The sequence below is a fragment of the Falco rusticolus genome, chromosome 1 (assembly GCF_015220075.1).
Source record: "Falco rusticolus isolate bFalRus1 chromosome 1, bFalRus1.pri, whole genome shotgun sequence".
NCBI classification, from domain to species: Eukaryota; Metazoa; Chordata; class Aves; order Falconiformes; family Falconidae; genus Falco; species Falco rusticolus.
This window is the reverse complement of record NC_051187.1, coordinates 7,532,464-7,557,306: the sequence shown is the minus strand read 5'-3', so window position 1 is coordinate 7,557,306 and position 24,843 is coordinate 7,532,464. Positions and strand designations below refer to the sequence as shown.

At 51.1% G+C, this 24,843-nt stretch overlaps 1 protein-coding gene across 1 annotated transcript; it reads right to left on the bottom strand.

Moving 5' to 3' along the window:
* Positions 1–566: 566 nt before the first annotated feature.
* CDR2L (cerebellar degeneration related protein 2 like) lies at positions 567–23,695 on the bottom strand. Its single transcript, XM_037407749.1, has 5 exons — positions 23,226–23,695; positions 10,621–10,733; positions 9,121–9,269; positions 8,028–8,192; positions 567–6,195 (listed from the first exon to the last, which is right to left on the bottom strand). The coding sequence occupies exons 1-5, from the start codon at positions 23,302–23,304 to the stop codon at positions 5,310–5,312; spliced, it is 1,392 nt and encodes a 463-aa protein (XP_037263646.1). The 5' UTR covers positions 23,305–23,695; the 3' UTR covers positions 567–5,309.
* Positions 23,696–24,843: the final 1,148 nt, after the last annotated feature.

Sequence of the window (24,843 nt, the reverse complement as noted above, 5' to 3'; positions counted from 1 at the left end):
GAGGGGGTGTAGGAGGTCTGTGGGGTGTTATGGGGTCTGTGGGAGGGGGTGTAGGAGGTCTGTGGGGTGTTATGGGGTCTGTGGGGCACCGTGGGGGGTCTGAGAGGGGTGTTATGGGGTCTGTGGGGCACTATGGTGAGGTGTAGGAGGTCTGGGTGGGTTATGGAGTCTGGGGGGGGGGGATGTAGGAGGTTGTGGGGGGTTGTGGGGTCTGGGGAGGGGTCTGAGAGGGGGGTTATGGGGTCTCTGGGGCCCCATGGGAAGGTGTAGGAGGTCTGTGGGAGGTTATGGGGTCTATGGGGCACTGTAGAGGAGGATGTAGGAGGTCTTTGGGGTGTTATGGGGTCTGTGGGGGGGATATAGGAGGTCTGGGGGAGGTTATGGGATCTGTGACAGGGGATGTCGGAGGTCTGGGGGGGGTTATGGGGTCTGGGGGGGCACTGAGGCAGGCCCTGCTGCAGCAGGTGGTGGGGTAGCTGGGGACATGGATGCTGGGGTGAGGTGGGTGTGCAGTGCCCCGGTGTGACCAGGGTGGGGGGCACAGCATGGGGTGTGGGCGGCCCTGGGGTGGGTACTGGGGGTGGGTTTGGGCAGGTGGTTTCCAGCTCCGTGGGGCAGAGGTAGTGGTGGGGCGCAGTGTGCTCTCACCTGCACCCCACACCTTGGCAAGCATTGACAGCCAGCAGTGAAAGTGAAAATACATCCAGCATTTTTTATATACTGCCTAGTTTTTGCACCTGGGATGCTTCAGCTTTCAGATTTTTATCTGCTCAAGTGTGCTAAAAAGTTGTAGGTACGTGTATATATATATATAAAAAATTATTTTTTTTTTGAAAGCCGATACAGCAGCACGTACGTGTTTCCAGGTCTGTCTGTAAGAGAGACGCAGAGGTGGATGGGGGATGCAGGGGCCTGAAGCACTTGTGGAAATCCTTCAGCTCTTGGTCCTGTTGGAGCTCTCAGGTTGGCTTGACAAGAAGGGTGTGCATGTGAGAGGGGCAAGGATTGCTATTTCTGGCAGCAGGAAAACGCACAGGCAGGGACAGGGCTGTCATTTGCTCTGGTGTTTTGACAGGAGCTGACAATCTTTTGTTTAAAACTGTGGGTGAAGTCAAAATGGGTGTTTTGAAGCTGGTAGAAAGGCAGCATGTGATTTGAGTATCTGAGCTGGGTCCCATCAGCACAAAATCAGGAAACTCTGTCCTCGGGAACGGAGCAAGTCCTGAACATCGATGGTCAGTCTGCCCTGCCTGTGGCTGAGCAGAGCTGGGGGGCCAAGGGGGGCTCCACGCTTTGTTTTAATCAGATCTCTGTGTCCTGGGGTTCTTCTGCTCTGCTTCCCCCATCCAAACTTGGCTGAAAGCAGAATGCTTTAAGGAAAAAACCCAGAACTGTCAAAGACAAACCGTGCCATCTGGTGACCTTAATTTCTTACAGGGAACAGGTAAATGTTTGTGGTTTGTAGCCAGAGGGATGGGTAAAATATCCAAAGCAGGATGACTCATTTTACCAACTGTTGTCAAATATGTCGGCATTGTTACTGCGCTGGTCACCCACACCAAGGACGGTGTTGTCATGTGGTGCACAGAGGGGCTGGGATTGAACCTTGAAGGTCACGCGGTTGAAGCCAGGCCCATCTAAAAGGACATTTCTCTGGTTTTGCTTCGTTCCCACACTGCGCTGCTGGGTGCAGGTGTCCAGACAGTCTTGGTAAAAAGCAGAATGGTCTCTGCTGGGGTGGTTGGAAGCAGCTCTCCCTGGCAGCAGGGCTTGGCGTGACAAGGACTTGCTTTGGTGTGTCCCAAGAGAGCCAAGCTTTTGACATTTAAGCTGGAGAAATGAAAAGCCTCGGGAGCGATGCTGGCAAGCTCACCCCCTTGGGTGATGGTGGTCACTGGTGAGCAAGAGCTGTAAAGAGCCATCCCTGAACCATGATGCACAAGCTGATGTGTCCAAGGAGCTGGTCACTCCTCGTGGGAATGAGGGCACAAGCCATGAACGTAGGAGCAAGCTGGGACTTTGAGGGGACCTTGCAGAAGGTCTCAGCTCCTGTAAGAGAGAGAAGACTGCTGAATCGGGAAGTCTTCCCCATGAGAATTCTGTAAACCCCTTGAATCTGTGCTTCAAGTGGTCCATCCCTATTTGTAATGGGCACTTTCCTGAAGGGTTATTCAAACTGGTGGTAAAGTAAGAAACCAGACTGGATCTGGTGGAATTGCACTTGTCTAAATGTCATCTTTCAAATCCAGCATAAAACTGAACTCTGGACAAGCTGTGCCCTTACTGATCTTGATGCTGTGAGCTGAACAGGGTCACTGGTTTTGCCAAATTCTGAAATGAATCACTGTTTCCTATTACATTGTACTTTTTCTCGTCCATTTTAATTGCATGCAGTATTTTTCTTCCTGTCTTGAATCACGGGGGTGTGCTATTAAATAACTGCTGCCACCTATTTGACCAGTTTCTGTGGTGTGGTTGCTTAATACTCTCTTCTTACCTCATAGTGGAGTTGTGTAGTTTTCCTTCGTGTTTTCAAAGCAAATTTGAAAAGTTTAGATCGAGGGTGGGATAAAAGGCCAGAAGATACTTATTTTTTCCTCCTTTGATTGCTGGAAGCCTCACTTAAGAAAAAATCAAGTGACTCTGACTCGCACAGTCATCAGGACATATATATATGGCCACTAATATTTTTGGATGCAGAAAAAAATGCTGTCAGCACTTTGGTGAACAAACTGCTGATATACGGCAGCTGTTCCTTTGTTAAGCCAAATACTAACATTGTGTTACTTACATCAGTCATTTTTGGATATGTGGTTTTCAAGAAAGACCGAAATGAAAATAGCATTTGAATTGCAAGCTTGGAAATTGTACGGTTTTACAGAGACTTTGGAGTGGACAGAAGAAGGGGGTTTATCATGTGGCAAATGTTCGTAGTCCAAGTGCATAAAATGTACGTTATATAAATAATGCAGCAGTATAGTTCAGCATATTCTCTCTGCTTTCTTCAGAGAAGCCTGAAGCATTTTCTTGACCCAAATTGAACATGAAAATCAAAGAAATTACTTTTAAGAATAGCAGAAAAGTTAAAAGAGCTGTAAAGAAAGTCTCGGCTTTGAGAATAGTGGTGTTTCTTTTTATTTGAGAAAAGAATAAAGTATTTGAAAATATATTTAATCTGCTGTACACTTAACTGTGATGCTGATTCACATGGGATTGTTTAAAATGGAAAGTGAAGGCGATCCTCTTCCCACACCTCTGCAGCAGCCAGATGACTCCAGGGTAAACACTGGCTGACTTAAACCAACATCGCTTCAGCTATCCCCTGCTACACATGTTGAATTAACAGGGTGGCGAATGCTCTGAGAAAATCAACAAGGCTGCTTTTTTTGCTGCTGTTGTTCATTTTTATTTAATTTTATTAGACAACTGCTTTCCATTATAAATAAATAAGGCATGAAGGTTCTCCATACTGTTACAGAGCTGGTAGCCACAGTCGTGCGTATGGCTCCTAATATTTCTTGAGTTTGGGGCCATAGGGCACCTGAAGATGCAGCGCGTGGAAGAGCGGAGTGGTTGGTGGTGGGTGGCTTGAGGAGGAGACCTCTGGAGCAGGTGGGGTTTGGGCATCGCACTCCTGCCAACTTACCGCCATGGTACTCAGCTTAACAAAAGAAGGTATTTTGGGGGGTATTTTTTGGATTAATCCCATGTAGAGTGAAAGAAAGGTGGCTCCTCGTAACATCGAGGACCAAGACTCAGAGCATAATTACCTTTTAAACAGTCTTCCCCCTCCAACGCCACCTTCTCATTTATTTTCTCGATGTTGCAAAAATCCCAACCGTTTACCCAAGATTTTGGGATGTAAGCTGGTGAAAATAGAATCCAAATCTGGCCTAAAGTTTCTCCAGGCAGGTACAGGATAGGTAGCTTACACTGAACTGCTTGATTTTTGTGGCTCAATGCTCAGGGTGTTGCCTAAGCTGTAATGAAATGCTGCTTCTCTGCCTAAAACAAGTGTCTGACCATTCAAGGTCAACATCTAGTCTGCAAAAAATGGAAACTGGTGATTCCTGAGACTGCAGTGGCCTTTTGGCTGTGTGTTCGCATGTCTGTGGAAGCAAAAGTGAGGAGATTGCAGTGCTGGCAAGTGAACTGGAACGTGAGAGGTGACAACCTTTGGAGACAGTGTCTCAGCCAAGAAAGCTTATTTTCAGCAGAAATCTGAAATCTGTCCTCTCGACTGGGGAGATGTTCAGAGCAAAAGTGTGGGGCAATGTGTGATCAGTGCTACTGCCGGCACCAAAGCTCCTGGCGCCGTAAGATGCTTTATCCCGCTTGCATGCGAGTCACTGGGAGTCAGTTTTGCAAGCCCATGCAAGCTGCATTTGAGGAGTTTGCTACAATGGGGCAATGACAACCTCTGGAAGAGCACAGCCCGGCGGGCTGGTACCCAGACTGTGAGATGAAAGCATGTCTCTGACACTGTAAAAGCACTTCTTCCCTAGCTTATGGGAAAGCCTTGGTCATTAAATTCCTACCAGGCACAATGCTTCACCTGGGCTGAAATACTGGGGCAGCTTTGAAGTGAGGAAATCCCAGATGCCTACGAAGTCTGGAGAGCATGGACTGGAATACTAAGTGATGCTGATGAAGACAGAACAATCAGTTTTATGTTTCTCTTCAAGTTTTTCCAGTTGCAATGAGCTTGCATTGTAAATAGCTGAAAAACCTGACTCATAAGAGAATGGCTTAAATAGCAAGAACGTACTGCCCTTTGGGGAAGGGGAAGGCGTAGACAGAAGTCTTTTGGGTACAAGCGTAGGTTTTTAGCCATAAAACCGAGGTGGAGGGCTGGACTGGTGTGCTGGAGCAGCCCCTGAAGTTCCGATGGCTTTTTGTTCTACTCTGAAACACTGCGCTCCAGCTGTGGCAGGATGCTGGAGGACATCCAGGCTTTTGCTTGCAGATAATCGGGCTGTAACACAAGCTGAAAAGGGTGGAGGAGGTGATCGCTTTTCTTTTTTTTTTTCTTTGTGCTGTGGTTTACGTTGCTGTTGTGATGTCTGGCAGCGGCAGTAACTCATGCAGAGATCCGTCATACAGTTTCTGAAATCCTCTAACTACAATGTACAATTGTCCCAACGAGTTGTCCAGAGCCCAAGCTTAAAAAAGTGAATTGAGTCTCTGTGACGTTTTCTTGCTCGTAGACCTCTCAAACCTTCAAAGCAGAGGGGCCACGTGGCGTTTTTGGGGCTGAAGAGAAGACTGGGCTTTCGGAATTGCACGCGGGAGTTGCGGAGAGGCAGGGCTCATTTGCTGCTCTTGTTTTTCACCTTTGTGGCATTGATGTCTGCTTTTGTTTTCTGGATGCGGGAGAAGATCTCTTTAAAAAGAGCCTTGTACTCGGGCTGGCTCTGCTCCAGCCGCTTGTCCACGGCCTCCACGTGTTTGCTGATGGTCTTCTCCATGGTTTTCCGCTCTTCCAACTCGTGTCCCTCACCTCGGAAGTCTCTGAAGGAGCTGTCGCGAGAGATGGGCCGGGACGTTTGGACCCCTGTGTGGCGCACACTGTCCTTGTGCTGCCGGCATTTGCTCAGGAGTTCTTCGTACTTCTCCAGCAAGGCATGATACTGCTCGTCCACCTCCCTCAGGATGGACATGCCCCGTTTGCGCACGTTGTTAGCGTGCAGCGTGTAATTGCCCTCGTGCCGGCTCACAGCATCCTTGGTCACGATGGCATTGAGGGCTGTGTCACTGCAACTTTTCCGGACAGGGTGGTTTGGGGAAGGTGTCATGGATGGCCCGTGACTTTTTCCTCCCTCCTCCTCGGAGAGGTCAATGTAGTCTGCTTCTGGGGCGTTATTCAGTGGCTCAAGGAGGGCCTCAGACAGGTTGTCTTCCCTGCTGAGCAAATACTTCTTGACCTGTTTCATCTGTTGTAGCTCTAGGAGCTCTGCTTCCAGTTCCTTGATGCGCAGTTTGCAGTTCTCCATCTCACACACCCGCTGCTCGAGGTCTGAGTACTCCTGAATAACAGAGGTATACTCCCGCTCAACCCTCTCCTTCCGCTGCTTCTCCTGGTTGACTTGGGACCTCAGGGAGTTCACCATGGCTTGGAGGCGCTCATTTTCCCTCTCCAGTGGCTTCTGGTTGAACTCTGTGGAAGAGCTGTGGACCTGGAATGCATCCTCATACCTGAAAGAGAAGAAAGACCCTTGAGAGAGTCTGACCAAGTGACAGTCCGTGAGGGACCTGTGTCGTCTTGGCATGTAAGTAATTCCACTGATGCCCAGAAAGGAGGAAACATGAGCTCATGGAGTGAGATACATCTGCTCCTGTGTGCCAGGAGACCACAAGGTGTGGCTGGGGCTCTTCTGGACCCTGTTCCAGAGAACCTGCACCCTCATTTGGTAACAGTGGTGAAAGACAGGAGGGAAATGAAACCCTAACAGGTAAAAGACTCATCTGGTTAATGACAAGCCATCAACATCGCTGTGAAGCAAGGATGAACGGTCAAGTGCTAGCAGTCTGAGCTGAAAGTAGGAGGCTTCGAGTTTTTCTTGCTAGAGGTCATAAGCTACTCACTGCATCACAGACTTCACCAGCTACTCACTGCATCTGCCAGCAACCCCAAACCCCACCCAGCCAAAAACCAGAAGCACAGGCTCTGCTGTCCTGTGTCTGGGAGATGCTCCAGAGAGGGTGGGGGAAGATTTATACAGCAAAGGAGGCACACAGAGACTTTTGACAGCGTTGTCTCTTCTTCGCTGCCTGGGAAGTGATAATAAGCACTTCCCCCTTCCCTGACGTTGCTGTCAGGGAAATCAGATTTTCCTCCTCCTCAATGAAGTGCCCATGGCATCCTATCTGGGTAGAACAGATTGGAAGAGAGCAAGCACCGTGGCCTCCCCTGGAAGGCATGGCTGGTGGTGGTGGGTATTGAACAGATTTCCAAGTTACTGAAGGGCAGCCTGACCTTCAGAGCCAACTGCAGAGCTGCAAGCTGAACGGAGGTCCCGAGGCACCAGGGGGAGAGTGGGGCTGGGGGGAAAAGAACCACAGAGACATTAAGTGGATTTTGCTGGGGGTTAGATTATGGCCTCATAAACATCCCCGTTGCTGCTGCAGTAAAAGTGTCTTTTGTTCGTATCCTCTGGTAGAGGATGCTTTCAGTGACAAAGTTTATCGACCGCTTATCTATTTAAAGAAGCCTCTATTATGGACAAAGCTGAGCAAGAAATGCCCTCGCGAGGTCAGTGAATTAACACAGTGGCTGGGTTTTAAGGAGGATCAAGTGTGCAATAGTGCTGAAGGTGTTTGTACAGCATTCGGCAGCACGTGGCATACCTCAGTGTGTGACTGGTGCTCTGCGGGGGGGGAGGGGTGGTGGTACTGGAGTCATACAGGACAAAATGCACCATCTCAACTGGTTTCAGGAAGCCGGAGATGCTGGGAGGGAGCTGCAAAGGGAAAATGGGCTGTGCTGGATCAGGAAGGGAAGCTGCGTGGGCAGCTTGAGGTAAGGGTCCTCTTCACATGATGTGTTACTGGGTGGGCTGTACTGGGAGAGGCTGGTTTGAACTATCTAGAGCTCAAGCAACGCGTCCTGTCTGGCATGTGTTCCTGCACAGCTCCCTGCCAACGTGCCAGGAGAGTCCCAGCCCCTCCAGACAGCATCTCTCCCCTGCAGCCTGGTGCAGTGCAGCTGCGTGAGGCGCCCACATTCTCCTGGGGGGCTATTCTTGCCCTCTGAAAAAAGAGCTTATGCCTCCCCATTCGAGGGGGGAGGCTCTGCCCCGTGAAGGCTCTGCTTTGCCAACGCCACCTGATTAGGCAGGCGGGCAGGAGGTCCTCCCTCCACCTCCAGCACCGAGTTTCAGGCTCTGATGCAGAGCCTAGATCCCTATGGGGGTGGGGGTGGGGCTTTTGCGCACACCCAGAGGGCATCACCCCCCCGCATCCCCTGTTCACGGGCAGAGGAGGCGGCGGCGAAGGTTGGAGGGGTTGCTGAAGGCAAGGCTGTGTACCTGGGGCTGGAGCAGAGCTCCTTAAGGCAGGGGAAGGTGTGGATGGTTCGGCGCCGTTCCCTCTTCTCCCGCCGAATGCGGAGCTGCTCCAAGCTCCGCATTTCCTCCACCTGCTTCTGCAGCTCTTCCACTTGGTTCTGCAGCCCCTCGATCGTTTCCGTCAAGCTGCAGAGAGAGGAGGGAGCACGGATGGGGAGTCAGGCACTACAAGGCCTTTAAAGGTGCTTTTTCCCTACAGAGAAAGCCAGTCTACGGGATGTGCTTCCACTTCCTAGCACGTGCCCTGGGAGTATGACAGTGCTTTTCAGGGCAGCGGTGGCTCTTTCTCTGCGTGGTTGCTCTTGAATGGGGGCGTTTGTAGAAAAGGGTGGGGGATTGAAACAGTGGCGAGGGATCGTACTAATTTGAGACCCTCTGTCCTCAAATTGGTTGGCTGAAACAGTCACCTCTGGGACATAAGCACTACCCTGGAATATTTCTGCACTAAAGGCAAGCAGGTGAGCTATTTACTCTCTTGTTTCTCCCGTAGAGATAAACACAGAGAGACCAGGCAGAGATTTTGTTTTGTTCTAGCTGTGAATGCAGTTTGTAAAACTTTCTGCTCTGAAACTCCACTGCACGGTCATTTGCAGAAGGTGCTGCATTGCAAGGTCTGTTGTTTCCAGACATGACCTTAATCATAGGCTTGTTTTAGGAAAGAAATACTATGGATAAACTGGTGTTTCAGTGTGGACTAGCCAGGGTTTCATTAGATGCTGGATCTGTGCCTAGTGTTGCTGCTGGGCTGCGTGCTGGGGGCCTCCCTGATATGATTATGTGTCTCTTCTTCAAGGAAACACATCCGAGGAGAGGCTGCCATGCCTCTCTCCTGGCAGCTTCAGACATTCTTTTATCCAGCCCTCGTCCCAGGGGTGTCTGTGCTGTGGCTGACCTCTGCTAACCAGCATCGGTGCAAAACGCTCGTGTTGTAAGTAGCTGCAAAACCCGACTGATAAGAGAATGGCTTAAATAGCAAGGACATGCTGCGCTTTGGGGCAGGGGAAAGGTGAGATGAAGATCTCTTTATCTGCAGTGGGAGGAGGGGAGGCCGTACCATTGGATCTTCTGTTGAGATGTTTTGCTTTCAAGCACAAGCTTCTGGTTAGCTAGCTCCAGGTCCCGTGCTGTCAGGTCCAGCTGCTCGTAGACTTTTGCGTGCTGCTCGTTCATCTGCCGCAACATCTCTAGTTGCTTGGTCAGGTACTGCAAGAACAAGTGAAACAGAAACACTCCACATCCAACATCCAGGTTGTTTCACAGGTTGTTTCTACAGCTTTTGCTTCCTCTGAGAACATGTTTTGTGGCTGATTTATCCTCTGCCCGGTTGAAGCTTCTTCCACAGTTGAAATATTCATACCCCTGCCCACTCTATATAGGTTTGTGTCTAAAATATGATTGAGCTTCCCCTGCCCTCTGTGAAGGGCAGTAACCTCAGTCTCTCTCTATTCAGCTGGTTTTTTATCCCCAGTACCCAAAGAAAGTTGATATCCCTGGGACTGCAACCCTTCACCAAAGCTGACTGAAATTGGCCAGTTGGTTACTGGATCGGCTGACAGATCGATTGCAGAAGCTGCGTTTCCTTGGGAATTCAGGCTAAAACTCTGAGTCTGTGAAATGTGAGGAGACCTGCCATTTCTGTGTGTTCACAGACCCCTTTCTGTGAGCCTGTCATCACAAGATTTTATCCTGCAAAGACTGGGAGAGGGGCATCTACCCAGATGATCACTCTTAGCTGGGACCAGACCCAAATCCTATAGCAGCCTTGCTTCTGAAGGGCTGCTGTAGGGGGTGGCTAAATCCATCCACCAGATTCCTTGGACATCTGCTGTCAGATCCCTGCAGCCATCACATCTCGCTCTTGTGAACTTGCAGCCCTCCTCTGCCCTGCATCCTTTTAAATCAGGGGGGGTCCAATCTTTTTTAATTCACAGATCTCTAGAAGTTTTCCAGTGGATGAAAACCCTCCTGGCACAGCAGGTTTAAGCTTTTAAGATCAGTTCTGTGGGCTCTTAGAAATAACTGCCCTGATCCCAAAGGGTGCCTGAAACAGTGGTTTAGATTGCAGCCCTTGGAGAAAGAGCTATTTGATGCCTCTAACAAAGGGGGCTGTGTTATGGGGGTGCCGAGGGGCCAGCTGGGAACAAACGCGATTATAAATAACTGGAATCAAGGGAAAGCAGAGCAGAGCAATGAGCGTGAAGGCTGGCGGATGGGCAGGGAAAGTCCAAATGTGACCCAGATGCAACCTGGTGCCAAAATCTGGTGTGCACAGCTGAGTGGAGTGCAGGGATGTGAGAAGAGGGGAAAACACCAGTTAGTGGGGGAAAGGGACCCTCTCCGGGGCTGGTATGATCTTGACCAGACCTTACCCCATCCCGCTTCAGGCACATCCAGAAGATACTGTAACTCCTGTGCCCCATGGCACATCCCTTCCTCTCTGCTGGCATCTGAGCTGTTGGCACTGGTGGAAGCGCCCCTTCCCCATCATTGCCCTTAGGTGACAGTGGTGGCCGAGCAGCTCCCATCCCCACCCCTGGCCCCGCCGTGTCCCTACCTCGATTTCCTGCACTTGCTCCTCGTTGGTGGCGTACATCTGCTGCAGGGAGTCCTCCAGCTCTTTGTTGCGCTCCAGCAGCGTCTTCCCCAGCTCTGCGGCCAAATGCAAGTCTGAAAAGCAGATGGGAAAAAGCTGCTGCAGTTCCCGCAGCCCCACGGGTGGGTGCGGTGGGGTCCCCAAATGCCACCGTGCCACACAGCAGCACATTTTGCATGGCACTGGTTGTATTGACAAGCTTTGACATGGATGTACGCTTATGGGATATACAGGATCTGGCCTCTTTTCTTTTGCCAGGCTGCAGGAGCCAGGGGAGGCCAGGCTTGGGTTATCTGCAGCTCCTGCACGCAATGAGGATTTGGTGCCTACCTGACTGCATAACCCTTCTGCACCGCACTGCACACTGCATAGCCAGAATCAGGCCCATGAGGTTCGGCTGTGGCAGGTGCTCAGCATCTCCATCCCCTATCACCAAGACCTGTTGGGCTGAAAGGGGCTCAGCATCCATCGGAACAAGAGCAAGGCAAAGCCCCGTGGGACCCTGGGGATGCTGTGTAAATTATATTATTATCTCTAACGAAGGTTGTGCCTTGCCTCCCCTGTCAGCCTCCATCCATCACCCGCTAATAGACTGACACGAGTAATAAAACCATGCGTGGCCCGAGGGGGCTGGAAGCACCTTGCACATCTGCCATCCGGGCAGCACCGCGTCGCCGGGTCTGTGGCTTTTTCCTTGGGGCTGCTCCAAGGTGAGGAGAAACCGCTTTGTGTTGACTCTCTGCCACCTCTAAACGCCCTTAGGAAGCTACTGAAGTAGTTGGACTTTAGGAGAACTGCGGGGAAAATCGACATTGACAGTGTAGTTGGTTTAAAATACTGGGGCTGCCTCCTGGGTAAGGAAAAAGCCCCAGGACCCTGTGAGTCCTGCACTGGCCAAAGCCTGAGCACATCAGGTGTTGCTGCTTGTGGGCCTGGGGTGGTACAGCCGGCTCTGATAACAGCCCTTGGCTTTCCTAGGAATGGGCTGTCATCTTAAAGCCTGACCTCCTATGAACATGAGGGTTTCTGGTTTTCCTGGTGCTTTTAGAGATGAGTTTCTAGCCCTTACAGGGGCAGACTGAAAATCTGGCCTTAAACCTTCAAAAAGATAAGAACACGCATCAGGACCTGTTTCATTTCTCTTTCTCTCTCTGGTATGGTTCTCATGCAGGTTTAGATAATTAAGGAGTGCCGATCCTGTAGTGTGCGAGGCGACCTGGGTCTCCTGCCCTGGCATTTTCTCAGCTCGTTGTAATGCTCCTCTCCAGTCTGCCACTAAGGATGTGTTTTGCAAAGGCTCTGCCGGGGCTGAGATCAGCTATAATTTCTTCCAGTGACTGATTTGGCCATACAGTTGATTGGGAAAGAGGGATATCTGGTCACTAAGACCAGAAGAAGGGGTGCCAGGTTGCTTACGGTGTATTCTGGCCCTGGGAAAATCACTGATCTCTCACACTTTAGCTGGCACATCACAACACTAGGCTCCCATTGACCTCTCGGACACCAGTGCTCGCTGGGAGGAGCGCTATTCCTGCTGTCAGTGCTTGGGATGGGGCTTTCCTGATGGATAACGCTGCACTGTGGGAAGTGCCGCTGTGTTACTAGTTTGTGGGTGATGGCCGTGTTTCTTTCTGTGTGGCTCCAGGGATGCTGGAAGGCTGGCTCCCCAGATGTCCAGCCAGCAGCTGCTCAGTGTGTCCTCAAATCTCCCCTTTACCATGGAAATGTTCTCTCCAGCTGTGGCCTGCATTGCAGGGTGTTATTCTAGGCTGTGACCTTTTTAATTACAATCCTTATCATTGCACAGTGACCTGGTCTGAGGGCTACGATTGCAGCTATCAGTGTAATCAAGATATTGGCACGTTTCCCTATGGACAGACTTCCTCCACCTATTTATTTATTTTTTCTTTTTTTTCCAAGCACCCAATTTCCCCAGTTTCCAAAGTGCCCTTGGGAGACCGAGCGTTTGCTACGCCAGTTGGGGACAGGGGAACAGCCAGATGCCAGCAGAGAGGGAGGACAATTTGTGCCTTTAAGCAGCTTGGGGCTGTATTTAATGGCATCGTCACCTTGCCAGAGCCTTGCTGGAGACCGGCACCCTGTAAATCGCATCCCTTGCAGTAAGCAGGACCCCGGCACAGAGGCGTGTAGCGAGAGGGCTCCATGCCGTGCTCCAGGTAATGAGGCAAGTGTGTCCCCGTCCCTGCGGATTACACCAGTGCTCTCCCACCATATGGCATCCAATTTAATCAGCTGGGGTTGAGTTAAGTGGATTAGCCAGTGCAAGATCCTGCATTGTAATTTAAGGGGCTCTGTCAGCAATAATTTAATGGGGGAAATGAGCAGCGTTTGGGGACAAGTGGGAAAGAGGAAAGAATGGGGCTGAGCTCTGAGGAGGAAATTGATTCTTCGTTTCCATTTTGAGCATAAGGGCCTGAGAGACTCCAGGCTTGAAGGACATGGGGGAATTGATTCTTTCAGTGTCTTTTAACTGCCTCAGCCATCGTCATGCACACACTCACTCACTTTCTGCCCGCCAGCCAGCCAAAGCATCCTCGGTAATCCTGTCTCATCCACCTGCCTTGTGCCCGAGTCCTCTTCCCCACCTGTTGGTCTCTCCCAGGCTGTGGGACTGCGGGGCGGGAGGGGATGCTGTATGGAAGTGCATTAATGTTGTCTTTAAACCAGATCTCTCTCAATCGTTGCACTAATTGTGGCTCTGCATGGGCTGGGGGAGCACACGGCTCCCCTCCTTGGAGACCTCAGAAACCTGAGGCTGAATGTGAAATTTCAGTAAGTTGTTTGGGGAGAAAAGGAACTACTTGGGAATTTGGGGATTCCCCCTGCATAGCACTCTGGTTTCCCTACAATTTTTTGTATTCCTCTTTGCTTCTCCACTATCAGATCAGCCAGCCAGTGCTGTATGACTTGCCCTAATTTAGCAGATATGCTGATCCCTCCCTTCCCCCTCCCCTCTCGATGCAGAAAGAGAAATAAAGTGGAGGGGAGCGGCTGTGCTTCGTGTCCTCTCAATGTGCCCGATCCCTCTGCAGCATGCCTGCGCCAAGAGCACCACCGAGAAAAGGCCAACATTCAGCTTTAAAAAATGGATGTCTTGGTGTTGCCCAAATCCGATTTGGGAGGGGATTGCAGATGCAAACTCTCCTGGGCAGCACCAGCTCGGTGCCCTCTGGCTCCCAGCACTGCAAGCGCTGACGTGACCCTTCTAATTAACACCGGCCAAGGAGACACCCTGTGTCCCCAAACAAAGAGCTGTGCATGGAGCAAAGCAGAGGGAGGGATGGAGGCTGCATCTCCCTGCAAGCTTCTGTGGGAAAGGCGCCTGAGCAAAGAGGGAGGAGAGGAGAAGAGAGACCATATGGTGGGAAGGGAGCGAGAGTTGAACACGAGCAGTGCTTGGTACAGGGGAGCATCGCTGGGCAGCTCATCAAGGAGGCAGCTGTCTGGAGCTGCGGAGATCATCTCCATTAGCCCAGCGCTAATTCTGCTAGCTCTGTGTCACTGAGGAAACTTGAAAAAAAAAATAATCCTCATGCAAAAGCTATAGCAGGTTGTCTTTGACTGAAAGAGGCTGATGAACAACCTGCAGGGTATTGCCCTGCTGCAGCATCTTGTGGAAATGCTGGCACAGGCAGATGTGCTCTGCTTGGAGCTGCTGTGGAGCTGGGCGCTTCCCCAGCCAGCTCAGCCTTCGCAGCAGCTTGCAATGAGGTCCAAAGAGGGTTCGGAGCTGTTTCTGCCTTCTCAGTGCTGGCCTGCATCTGTCTGGGCAGAGCACTTTTTGTCATAGCTGCTCTCTGAAGGGTTTTTTTCCCCCCAGCATCGCCTGGTTGTGCCTTTGGGGGAGTGTAAGCCTAATGTCAAGCAGAGGAGTTTTCGGCTGCTCTCGGCACGATGGTGATCCAGTAGCTGTTCGGTTGGTCCTCATAAATACGGCTTTCTGGAAGAAGCCACCATCTGGAGCAGCTGCTATGGGCTTTCCCCTGTCGTCCCTCTTGGATAGCGGGATTCATGCGTTTAGGCTGTGAGAGAACGTGCCCGCTGCTCCGAGTGCAGGTGAGGGATGCTGTCCTTTGCTCCTCACCTTTAAATACACCAGCCCTGTCCCCATCCTGCAAGACAGGCAGGCTTGCAGGGGGTGACAGAAGTCCTTTGGCTTGTTGTGCCAAAAGGCAGGGGTTTATGGCACATGTATCCGCAGGTCCTTTTCAGCTAAGCAGCCACGAAGGAATTACTTGTGGTCCCTTCCTAAAGGTGGGGCTGTGGAAAGGGCTGCTCCTCTCCTGCTGCTGCAGATGGTGAATTCACCTGCTAAAGGGCGGAGAGGAGCAGCTATCAGAGCTCTGGTGTGGAGGTCTCTGGAGGAACTCCAGTGTGCTTGTTAGCTGATGGATGGGGTAGGTTGAGAGTTAAGAACTGATGTTTAATGCTGTTGACGTTTAATTTAATTGCATTTGCTGTCTGCTCCATTACACATGGGTATTTAGAGTCAAGGGTAGGTGCAATTATTCCTTTCAAAATCTAAATAAATGATGTTATGCTGGTTTACTGGAGGGTAGGGTGTACTTGCTCCTCATTTATTTTTCTTCTTATTGCAGGAGATTGTGTTATCTGGGTATATTATAATGAATATTGGCTTTAGTATATCACTTACTGCTGCTCTGTGGTGGGTGGTGGAGGCAATCTATGTACTTAGCCCTTGTAAGCCTTTGCAATGGAAAGTGCTGGGATGCAGAGAAGCAACTGCCATCTGACAGCATCTCACAAGCAACCTGGAAAAGCCTTTTCAACATGCCCATTCCACAGATGATAGTGTTTCCCATGGCTAGGCAGAGTTTTCGGAGAGCCACCAGTGTTACTGCTGAGGCGTGGATTCTCCATCCCTTTTACACTGGCATAACTCGAACATTGCTACCCAGTTCAGCTTTGCACTTGACGTTCTGTCTATTTTTCGTGGAGACCTGCCATTTTGGTGGAATCGGGTATACCACAAAGGCAGGGCTCGCTCTGTGGAGCAGCCTAATGTGGCAAGGGGGGGAAGATGCCTCTGGCAGGGCTGGGTGAGAGCAGGCAAAGGGGGTGTGTGAAGCCCCTGGCAGCACAGCCACCTCCTCCCTCTTCCTCTCCTCATTTCAAACTGGTTCTAGCTGGGCTGACGTTGGTCACACAGGCATTTCTGTTAGCCTAATGAGATTTGCTGGATTTCTTGCTTGCTTTTTTCTTCCTTTTCTTTCTCTTGTGTAATCTGTTATGTATCCCTGGGCTGCCTTTGGCTTTGCAAGTGTCCCTGGTAGGGTGGGAGCTCAGGTGGTGGCAGAGAGAGGTGGTTTGCGGGGGGTCGAGGCAAGCACAGTGCAACGAGAGCAGCTCCCTCTGTGCTGTCTCTGGTCCCCTGAGCAAAATTGGCACCACCAAGGAGTGGAAAACTCCGACAAGGGGCTGAGGGCTGCAATGTCTGTAATGTGCTGTGCTGCAGGGAAACCCTCCAGCCTCCTCAGCCCCTGCTGCTCCCTTCCTTGCCTTCTGTATTTTTCAGTCCTATGCAGCATTTCCTTTCTATCAGCTCTTCTTTCATTCTTCTCTGATGCTCGTCAGGCTTTTTTGACTTAATTGATACTCGCCTTTTCTTTCTGCTCTCTTACCGTTCCGTGCCCCAAAGCCTCCCCTGTATGTTGACGTTTGAGACCTAGGATGGTTACCTCTGCTTAGAAGCTGTATGTGCCTATTCAAACACATACAAGCAGTCCCGTCCCTGTGCCCACAGCAATCAATGTGCATTTTGCCAAGTTGTTAGAGCATGATAACACAAAGTATGTTATTAGACCATGGTTGGGGCCCCATCTGCGTCTTTCCCTGATGTTCTCTTATCTAAACAGCCTCAGTGCCTGTGTTTGCCTTGTAGGCTAAAACAGTTTCAAAGAGCTCGGTGACTGGTGGCTTGGAGGCTTTCCTAGTGCACCTGGATCAGAAAGCGTCCTAAATAAACACATACAAGTGGAGTTCTTGAGGAGAAGCAGTGAGGAAAAAGGAGGGAGAAAGGAAGCCAGTGCTTTCCTGTGTGCACTCCTCCTCCGGGCAGCAAAGCTCTGACTAATTAATTATGTTGGGATGCAGAGAACCGTGAATAGAGGCTTTTACTCTTTTAAAGGTAAAGACACAGAAACGTGGATTGCTGCCATGTGGCAATCTCATCTCCCCTGTGTGTTTTTGGGCAGGAGGTTGTTAACTGACCCGGGATGAACAAGGAGGATGAGCATCAGGGAGACTTTACATGTCTGCTGCTGCTGTACCACAGTACTGTGCATGTGCAGAGCCCCAAGCAAAGGCAACCTGTGAAGGAGAGGTCATGTGTCAGGGAACAGTGCCCACAGCAATGGGCTGCCCCAACCATGTCAGCTCTCCAGCCCTGCTCATGCTCATACAATGTATTCTCCTACCCTGAGCCGTTGCCAGCCAGCCCTGCTGTCCTTGCTGCCTTCTTGCTGGGGGGGGTGTGTGTGCAGACAGGACCACTGATCCTGAGTGGTGTGGTCTCTCAGGGAGCAACCAAGTTCCAGCACAACTGTCACCTGCAGCTGCAGCATCCCCCAACATCACTGCCAGCACTGCGGCTGCTGGTTACTCCTGTCTGCTACCTCTCATGGGCCAGAGGCATGTAGGTACAGAGAATATCCATCTTCCACAGTCATGTGTTAAAGCTAAATGCAAAAAACAGCCTGACCCCCTGCAGCAACACTAAAAACCCACACACCTCTTTTCTGGCACCCCCTCTGCTTGGCTTTAAAGTGTATCATCTTGCACGCTGCTGCCCTGTTACTGCTCCCTTCCCATCCACTGCTGGGAAGTGCTCTGAAGCCCTGTGCCTCGAGGAGCACCTCACACACAGCCCAGCTGCCTTGTGCCTGACTCTTGGTACTGGCTGGAGATGCTGCCCATGTAGCAAGAGGTCCTGACCTCAGGTGAGTGATCAGTGCCACTTGTGGAGCTATGCAGGAAGAACACAGTGCTGTAGCCTTCCAGTCTGAGTTTGCAAGGAGAGGGAGTGATGAAATACTTGATGTACTCTCAACATGGTGTTATTTATGTCCATCACTAGTCCTGGGCAGGGTGCAGGGCAATGCCTCTTTCAGGAGCCCAACACCAAAACCAGTGCTCCTGAAGCAGCTCTGCTGCAGAGACTGATGCTCAGGGGGATGCACTGCACTGCTCCTTGCTCTGCCTCTTCCTGCAGAGACCAGTGCTCAGCCACCGCCTCCCAGTCTAGCACGTCTTCCCAAAACTCAACACTTGCTTGCAGGCCAAGAAAACTTGGAGGACAGCATAATAATGTCCTAGCTCCCACTGCCATCGCTGCAGCTGCGTAATTGGAAGAGGTCATCAGGAATCTGGATACCACACACTTGAAGGACTGAGTTCTTCAGGGAGGAGACCAGTTAACTGAGTGGTGCCAGGGCAGCTGTGCTGCACATGGGATAAACTAGAGTGGCTTCCCAGAAGGCTGCAGAGGAACAGGCTGTTTAAACCATGAAAAGAACTGTCACCTTTTGGAGAGAAGGTCTACAACTGTTTGTTAAATGCGCATGGAAGAAAAGACAAAAGTACAAACTCTAACATACAATCATTTTAAAATTCCCAGCTGTGCAAAGACTGGCAGTTGTGTAACATCTGGTCTCACTCCTTCAGGGTATTTTGTATTGGGGATACTTTCCTAAATTCTTGGCCCACATAAGTATGTTTGAGCACCTTAAGCAGAAACTTTGGAAGCCCTAGTGATGCGTTTGGTGTGAGCACACAGATCTATTGGAGTTAGGTGAGGTGGGAATATACCACCATGCTGCTCTGGGAAAAGCCTTTTAGTAAAGGTGGAGTGTGTGCGGGAGTGAGCAAGCCATGCGTGAGCAGGAGCAGGAGCAGACTCTGGTGCTGTCACAGCTCTGAGCGGTTCCTGACTGTCACACTGAGTCAACGCATCTGCTCGGTCACCATCCAGCGCTGGCTGGCACAGGAGAAAAGGAAGAGGATTGGGAAAGGGTGGGGGTGGGGGGCCAGGCTCCCTGTGCAGGGTGTTAGCGGCTGGTGCCTTGGCTCCCGGTCCCTGGGCGCAGGGCTGCGGTGGGGGAAAGTCCTTCAGGGCTCAGACTGTAAATCCTTTGCACATGGCCTTGCCAAGGAGAAATGCCACTGTTAGCTGATTGTTTCAGGATGGGAGATATGGAAAACTCTGATTTATTTTGCCAGTTTTCCTTTTGCCTCTCCTTTTCTTCGCCCAGCAGCTCCTCTGATTCCGCTCCCTCCCACAGCTGGAAGTATGTGCCTGGGGGTTGGCAGATACAGAAAGGAGCTTCTGGAACAGACTAGGAGGGAGATCCTGGAAGTTGCTGTGTGGGGCTCTCTTATGCCCCTTTTTCTTGCTGTCTTCACATAACAGGGGAAATATTATTCTAGGAAAATACATATATTATTTTTTTCCTTCCCCCCGCCCCAGTTTGGTGGCTCTCATCCCTTCCTCAGACTAACCTAAATGTCATCTTATTTCCTTGTCTCCTGTGACTTTTCTAGTCCCTCTTACCATTCCCAAGCAGCTCAGCAATTAGTCGCTGAAAACTTTCCACTGCCATAGGTGACCTGCTGTACTGCACTGCTAAATAAGTAAGTGGCTCAGCTACTGCAGGCAAAACTCTGTCCTCCTGGCTTGCCGCTGGGGAGGAAGGACAGCGAGTTAACCACTGCACTCTGAAGGACAGGCAGGCTGCGTGGCTTCTCCCCGGAGCTGGATGCTGGGATAACTGCATCATGAGGGACAGAATTCACGGTACCACCTGCTCCCCAGTGCAGTGAATCCTTCGGGCAAAGCCCATCGTGAGTTGCAGTTCCATGGGCCACCCCACACAGGCTGGGTGATGCAGAAATCCCAGCACTGATCCCCTGGGTTTACCTCAAAGTCAGGAGCCGGTCACTGGAGCACTGGTGACCCTGTGTCTTAACGGATGAGTTTGGAGTGGTGCAAGCTCAGCACCTTGTGTCGTTTTCCTTCTTAGCATGCAAGAGATCAGATGCTTGGCAGGAAAAGGAGGAATTAAAATAAGATCCTTAAATCTGGAGACCTTTAGAGGTTACAGCCGTAAAGTCCTAAGCCTGCATTGCAGATGGGTTGGCCCAAAAGTTTCTATGGCTGCCCAGGAGGAAAGGACTACCAGTCCTGCAGTGGCAATGAGATGATGTGCTGGTTCTTGTACTACTTTTGCTGCTGCCTAACTCAGAGCAGTGCAAGGCCGTTTTATTTACACCGCAAGAATCACCCCAGCACTTAGGCTGTATTTAGGCTCCAGATTGCAAGGGTGGCTTTGAGAGCTCTCCTCTTCAACTGCACCCTGCTCTTTGGCTTAGACCTGAATGCTGGCAGGGAGGCTGGGAGGCTGGGAAGATCAGGGAATGCAGCGGAGTGATTGCAAGGAGGACTTGCCTTGGGAGATCGCTGTGGGGGAGGTGAAGGCTGGAAGTGGCTGGCAGAGATAGCTGCTGGGTTTGCTCCCTGCTCTGTTTGGATCCAGATGTGATTAAGCTGGCATGCAGCCGTTCTGAACACAAATGCTTCTGATGAACAGAAAAGGTGTCCCCACTTATCCCCAGCTCAGAGTCTCTAATTTTAGTTCATTCATTCTCTCAGGGTCTGGCTGGATGTACACCCTGCGCACAGGGGATGATGCAACTCTGGCCACATCATCAGTTCTCAATGGCTGGAAAAAGGTTCACTATCACTGTACTCTGGTTTTAACACTTAGGGGCACAGATTCCCCAGCCCATGGAAGGTGAGGCTGTGGCTTGAACCAAAGCAGCGCTGACATGTACTCGTGCTTAGGAAGCCTGGCCATAAGCAAAGCCATGCTACCAAGCAATCAGAGCTCCATTTTTAACACCTTCAAATCAGAAAGCCTTCTCAGAGGGAATATCATAAGAATGAAACACCTCAGAGGACACCACTACTGTTTCCATGTCACTGCTAAGTATGCCGGCTGGGATTTGAGTCTCTGCTTCTGTATACTAAGGCATCTTGGTTCAATGTCTGGAGGTACAATGTCTTGGTACAAAGCCACGGAGGCTTACAGCATGCTAGGAAACAGGTAAAGGAGTCTGAAAGGCATCAGCTTCATTTGAATGAGGCTGGAAGGGGCGCTTCAGGGGAAAAAAGAGCAATTGGGGTTTTATCTTCTTGAAAAAATTAGTTAACTTCAGCAAGTTCACCCCCTGTGGGGGGGTGAGGAGGAAAGTAACAGGTGCTCAGAGTGGAGCTGGAGGCATGGTTTCCTCTGTGGTGCTAAAATGGTTAATTAACATAATCATCACAGAGCTCCCAGTTAAGCCATCTGTTGCTTAGCAAACAGTTTTGGATGTAAATGTAATAAATATTTGATGATGCTGTGAAATGACGACAAAGGCCCAGCAACCAGAAGAACCTTCTCTGCTCTCCTAGCTTGGGTTGTTTCTTGCTTCTCCCACCCCTCACTCCTAAGGAACAGTCTTTAAGCCTATGGTTTTGTCCTCCGCCTTCCTGGTGCTGCTGCCAGGCGTGGGTTTCTGTGCGACCCTGGCCTGTTGGCATGCCGATCCTCTTAGTAATGCTGGCCCACAACCGCCTCACAATCGTGCTACACTGGATGTCTTGCACTGTGCCTCCACCCCTCATTTCTAAACCAACAGCTTCACAGCTATTGCTGTCACCAAAGACCTCCAGATACTGCCACACTGTAATGCAAAGGCGCAGTGTATGTGGACAAAGTCTAGCACTGTCCTTCACGATGCTTTGTGCATCATGCAAATTAATTACGGTTGTAATTACCCCGTAGGACCTTTCCAGTTGGCTGATTTTAGTTAAAGCCTTCCCCATCTCTCCTTCTGAGTTCGTGCGAGCTGGTGCAGCCCCCATTCATACAGGAGGCTGCAAACCCCGCAGCTGGGCTTTGTTTTGGGTCTGTGTCCTGCATGTGCTCAGAGGTGGAGTCCATCCCCAACATCAATCCATTATCTGAAGGCAGTTATTCTGCATTTACGCTGCCGGGACAGAGCTAGGAGCCTGGCCTGCAGTGGGAAGGTGGTTTTATTGCTGCGAGCCAGTTGTATGGTGCCAGTGCTGACTCATGAACCTGACACCAGGGACAGCGTTAGGCTAAAAATCAATTGGTCCCACGTTGTTCAACACTCCTTATATTCATCTGTAGTTCTGCTGTTCCTCAGCCTGTGTCCTGCCCCTGGACCAGTGCCCAGGCCCCTTGTGAGCCATGGGAAGACGTCACCCAGAAATGTGAATTTCTGAGCATTCAAAGGCTGCACTGTTTATTCGGCTGATAGCTCCATCTCCATGCTCTGCCCCGGGTTAATTTGAGCGTTGTGTTTCAAAGAACCGGGGCCAGTACCCTGCGGTCGATACTTCCTGTTAACTGAGAAATTGGGGTTAAAACCCAGCTGCAACAATCCCTTGGGGGGCTGGTTATCATTCCTTGCTGGGCCTCTGCCCTGCAGCTGAAGTTGTGTAAACTTTAAATCATGACATAATGTGCTGGAACTACGGTGGGTAGAGGCGCTGCAGCTGGACCATACGTCCCTGCTGACAGTCAGCTGGCTATATAACTGTTCCGTACCTATAGTGCGAGGCGGCCGAGGGGTACTGTATTTAGGTAGGAATGATTTTTCCGCTACGCGTTGACAAAGTTCAGTTCATTCCTGGGCCACTGGCTGAAACAGAACTTCTTCCAATTATTTACTTACTGCGTGTTAACTCAAAATATTAAGATAAGCAAAATAAAATAAAAAAGAAGCCACAAATACCCACAGCTGCCAACTGTCCAGCCTTAGGATAAACATTACATAGAACTAGTGCAAATACAGGTACAGATACTTCAAAACAAACTACACAAATGTGTGTTTATATTCCAACAAGGTTATTTTTGCTCTTTGAAACTTGGCCTTGATTTTTTTTTTTCCCTCCTTCTCAATTTCTCCTGCTCTCATGGCTGATTGGTAAAATCTCCAGAAATAATTAGGTGACTTAGAAACTGAAGGTCCCTTTGGATTTGGGCTTGGACAGCAAAAGCTTTTGAGAGACACTTTCAGCATCCTCAGCGACACATTATTTCCAATGTATTGATTTCTAACTAGTGTGCCTGCTAACTCTACCTGCAACTGCTCTGAGAAGAAAGCAATGTCATAACTACCCCTGTGTGATTCTGCCTGCAGTAAGTTTTCTGGGGAACCAGCTTCCTTGTGGATCACCGAATTTTTGACCCCGCTGATGCTCAGGATAAATCTGGGCTTCCCTGCCTCTAGCCATCGGGTTTAAACTTCCCACCGCCAGGACAGCGGCTTGGAGCAGCATAGCTGAGATTTCCACGGAGGTGCTGCTGCAGGATGAGGCGGTGGCTTTGCCAAGGAAATATGAGTCTTGAGAGAAGGTATCCCACCCTCCCGTACCTGGGATTTACCCCTTTTCCTGCCCCCGCATCCCCCTGGCCCACCATCCCTGGCAGCTTGCTGGGTGCTCCCATCCTTACCCTGCTCCAGGTCCTGCTGGTCGTACCAGGGCTCCTCTTCCTCGCTCTGAAACTCCTCCATCCTGTCGGCGCTCAGCATTTAGCACCAGCGGCCCGGGGAGACGCGCAGCATCCGCCACAGGGGACCCCGCCGCCGCCGAAAATGCGGAGCGGGGATGGATGCGGGGATGCGGGCGGGGATGTGGGCGGGGATGCGGCCTCGATGCCCCGGCCGGGCCGGGAAGGGGGGTGGCACGACGTGGCACCCAGCGCCTCGCCGCTGCCCGGGCTCTGCCTGCCCGGGGGGGAGGCTTCCTCCTGCCGCCAGGGCCGGGGGAGGCTCGGGAGGGGGGATGCAGCGGGGACGTGGCGGCCGGGGCGGGGGGGCACGGCTTGCACGGTGCGGGGGGATGCACAAAGGAAGGAAGAGGGCCCGGCGCAGCCAGACAGATCCTCAATCCGCAGCTCGGTGGAGACCTCTAGCATGGAAATGCTGCAAGGAAACCCGGCGAGAGGGAAGGGGGAGGCGAGAAGAGGCCGGCCGCCTCCGCCTCCTCCTCCTCCTCCTCCTCCTCCTCCGCTTCGCCCAGCCCTGCCGCGGGCAGCAGGGCGGGCAGGGGGCTACAGGCAGCGGGGTTTGGGGTGGGCAAGGTGGGGATGACCTGCAGCCCCCCTGCCGTGATGCCTCCAGCTGGGTCCAAGCACCCCTGGGGAGGTCAGCCAGGAGCAGGGCTCGCTCCAGCGCTGGCTGGGATGCAGAGGGTGTCCTGGCCTTGCCATGGGCTTCTGGGTGACCTTGGGCAAGTCTCAGGACCCTTCAGTGGGGATGTCGGTGCCTTCTCTGCCCTGGTGGGTTTGGATGGGTTGCTCTTCAAGATGAGGGTGTTTCCAAGCTCTCTGGCTGGGGCTGTGGAGGGGGAAACCCCACACCAACAGCCCCATAGCATCACCTCAGTGCTGTGTCTTCCTTAGCTCTGCCTCCAATTCTGTTCTCTCTGATTTGCCCCTTGATGAGAAATTGGTGCTTCTGATGCTCTCTTACTTTTGAGGACAAACTCTCATGTCTTTCTGAAGAGTGGAAGGAGCTTAAAATTGAGGGAAATGAGGATTTGTAGAGTCCTGAGGAGATGTCTGTGACATACAAGTTCAGAAAAGACTTGGGATTCTGGTACTCGCTTTGCAGCTTAAGGGAATGAGGGTTAGAGAAGGTCATCTTTCTCCTACTTGCTAGAGTGGAGATTGGTCCAAGGGGGTTTATTTATCCTTGTCAGCCCTGGAATCCATCAGAGAATCAAAGGTCCAAATTAAGTCATGTGACAGTGGGTTTAGATGGTGGGTTGAGGTTTTTTTGCCTTCTGCGTGATGAAACTCCCTGGATTTATGCTTGATTGCATTACCTTGCAGTGGTGCCTACAGAAAAGGCAATATAAGACGTTTACGCAAGAGCAGCAGACTGTGCATCCAGAAAAGATGGGATCTGTGTCAGAAAACTCTATCCAATCCAGCAGTGACAGGCAGCTGAGAGCCCCTGGGTGATTAAAGCAATGGCTGGTGCTCAGCTCTCACATACAGCAGTAGAGGAGAGAGATAAAGCAGGGAATAAGAGAAACGTAGACTGTTCCTCTCCTCTTCTCTCCTC

Bases quoted from the DNA above. Each gene is read 5' to 3' on its own strand.
- CDR2L (XM_037407749.1), bottom strand. From the start codon at position 23,304: ATGCTGAGCGCCGACAGGATGGAGGAGTTTCAGAGCGAGGAAGAGGAG. The intron at 9,270-10,620 runs GTAGGGACACGG...TTGTTCTTGCAG, and splicing joins AGCAAGTGCAGGAAATCGAG to TACCTGACCAAGCAACTAGA. The intron at 8,193-9,120 runs GTACGGCCTCCC...CTCTCTCTGCAG, and splicing joins TCTCAACAGAAGATCCAATG to CTTGACGGAAACGATCGAGG.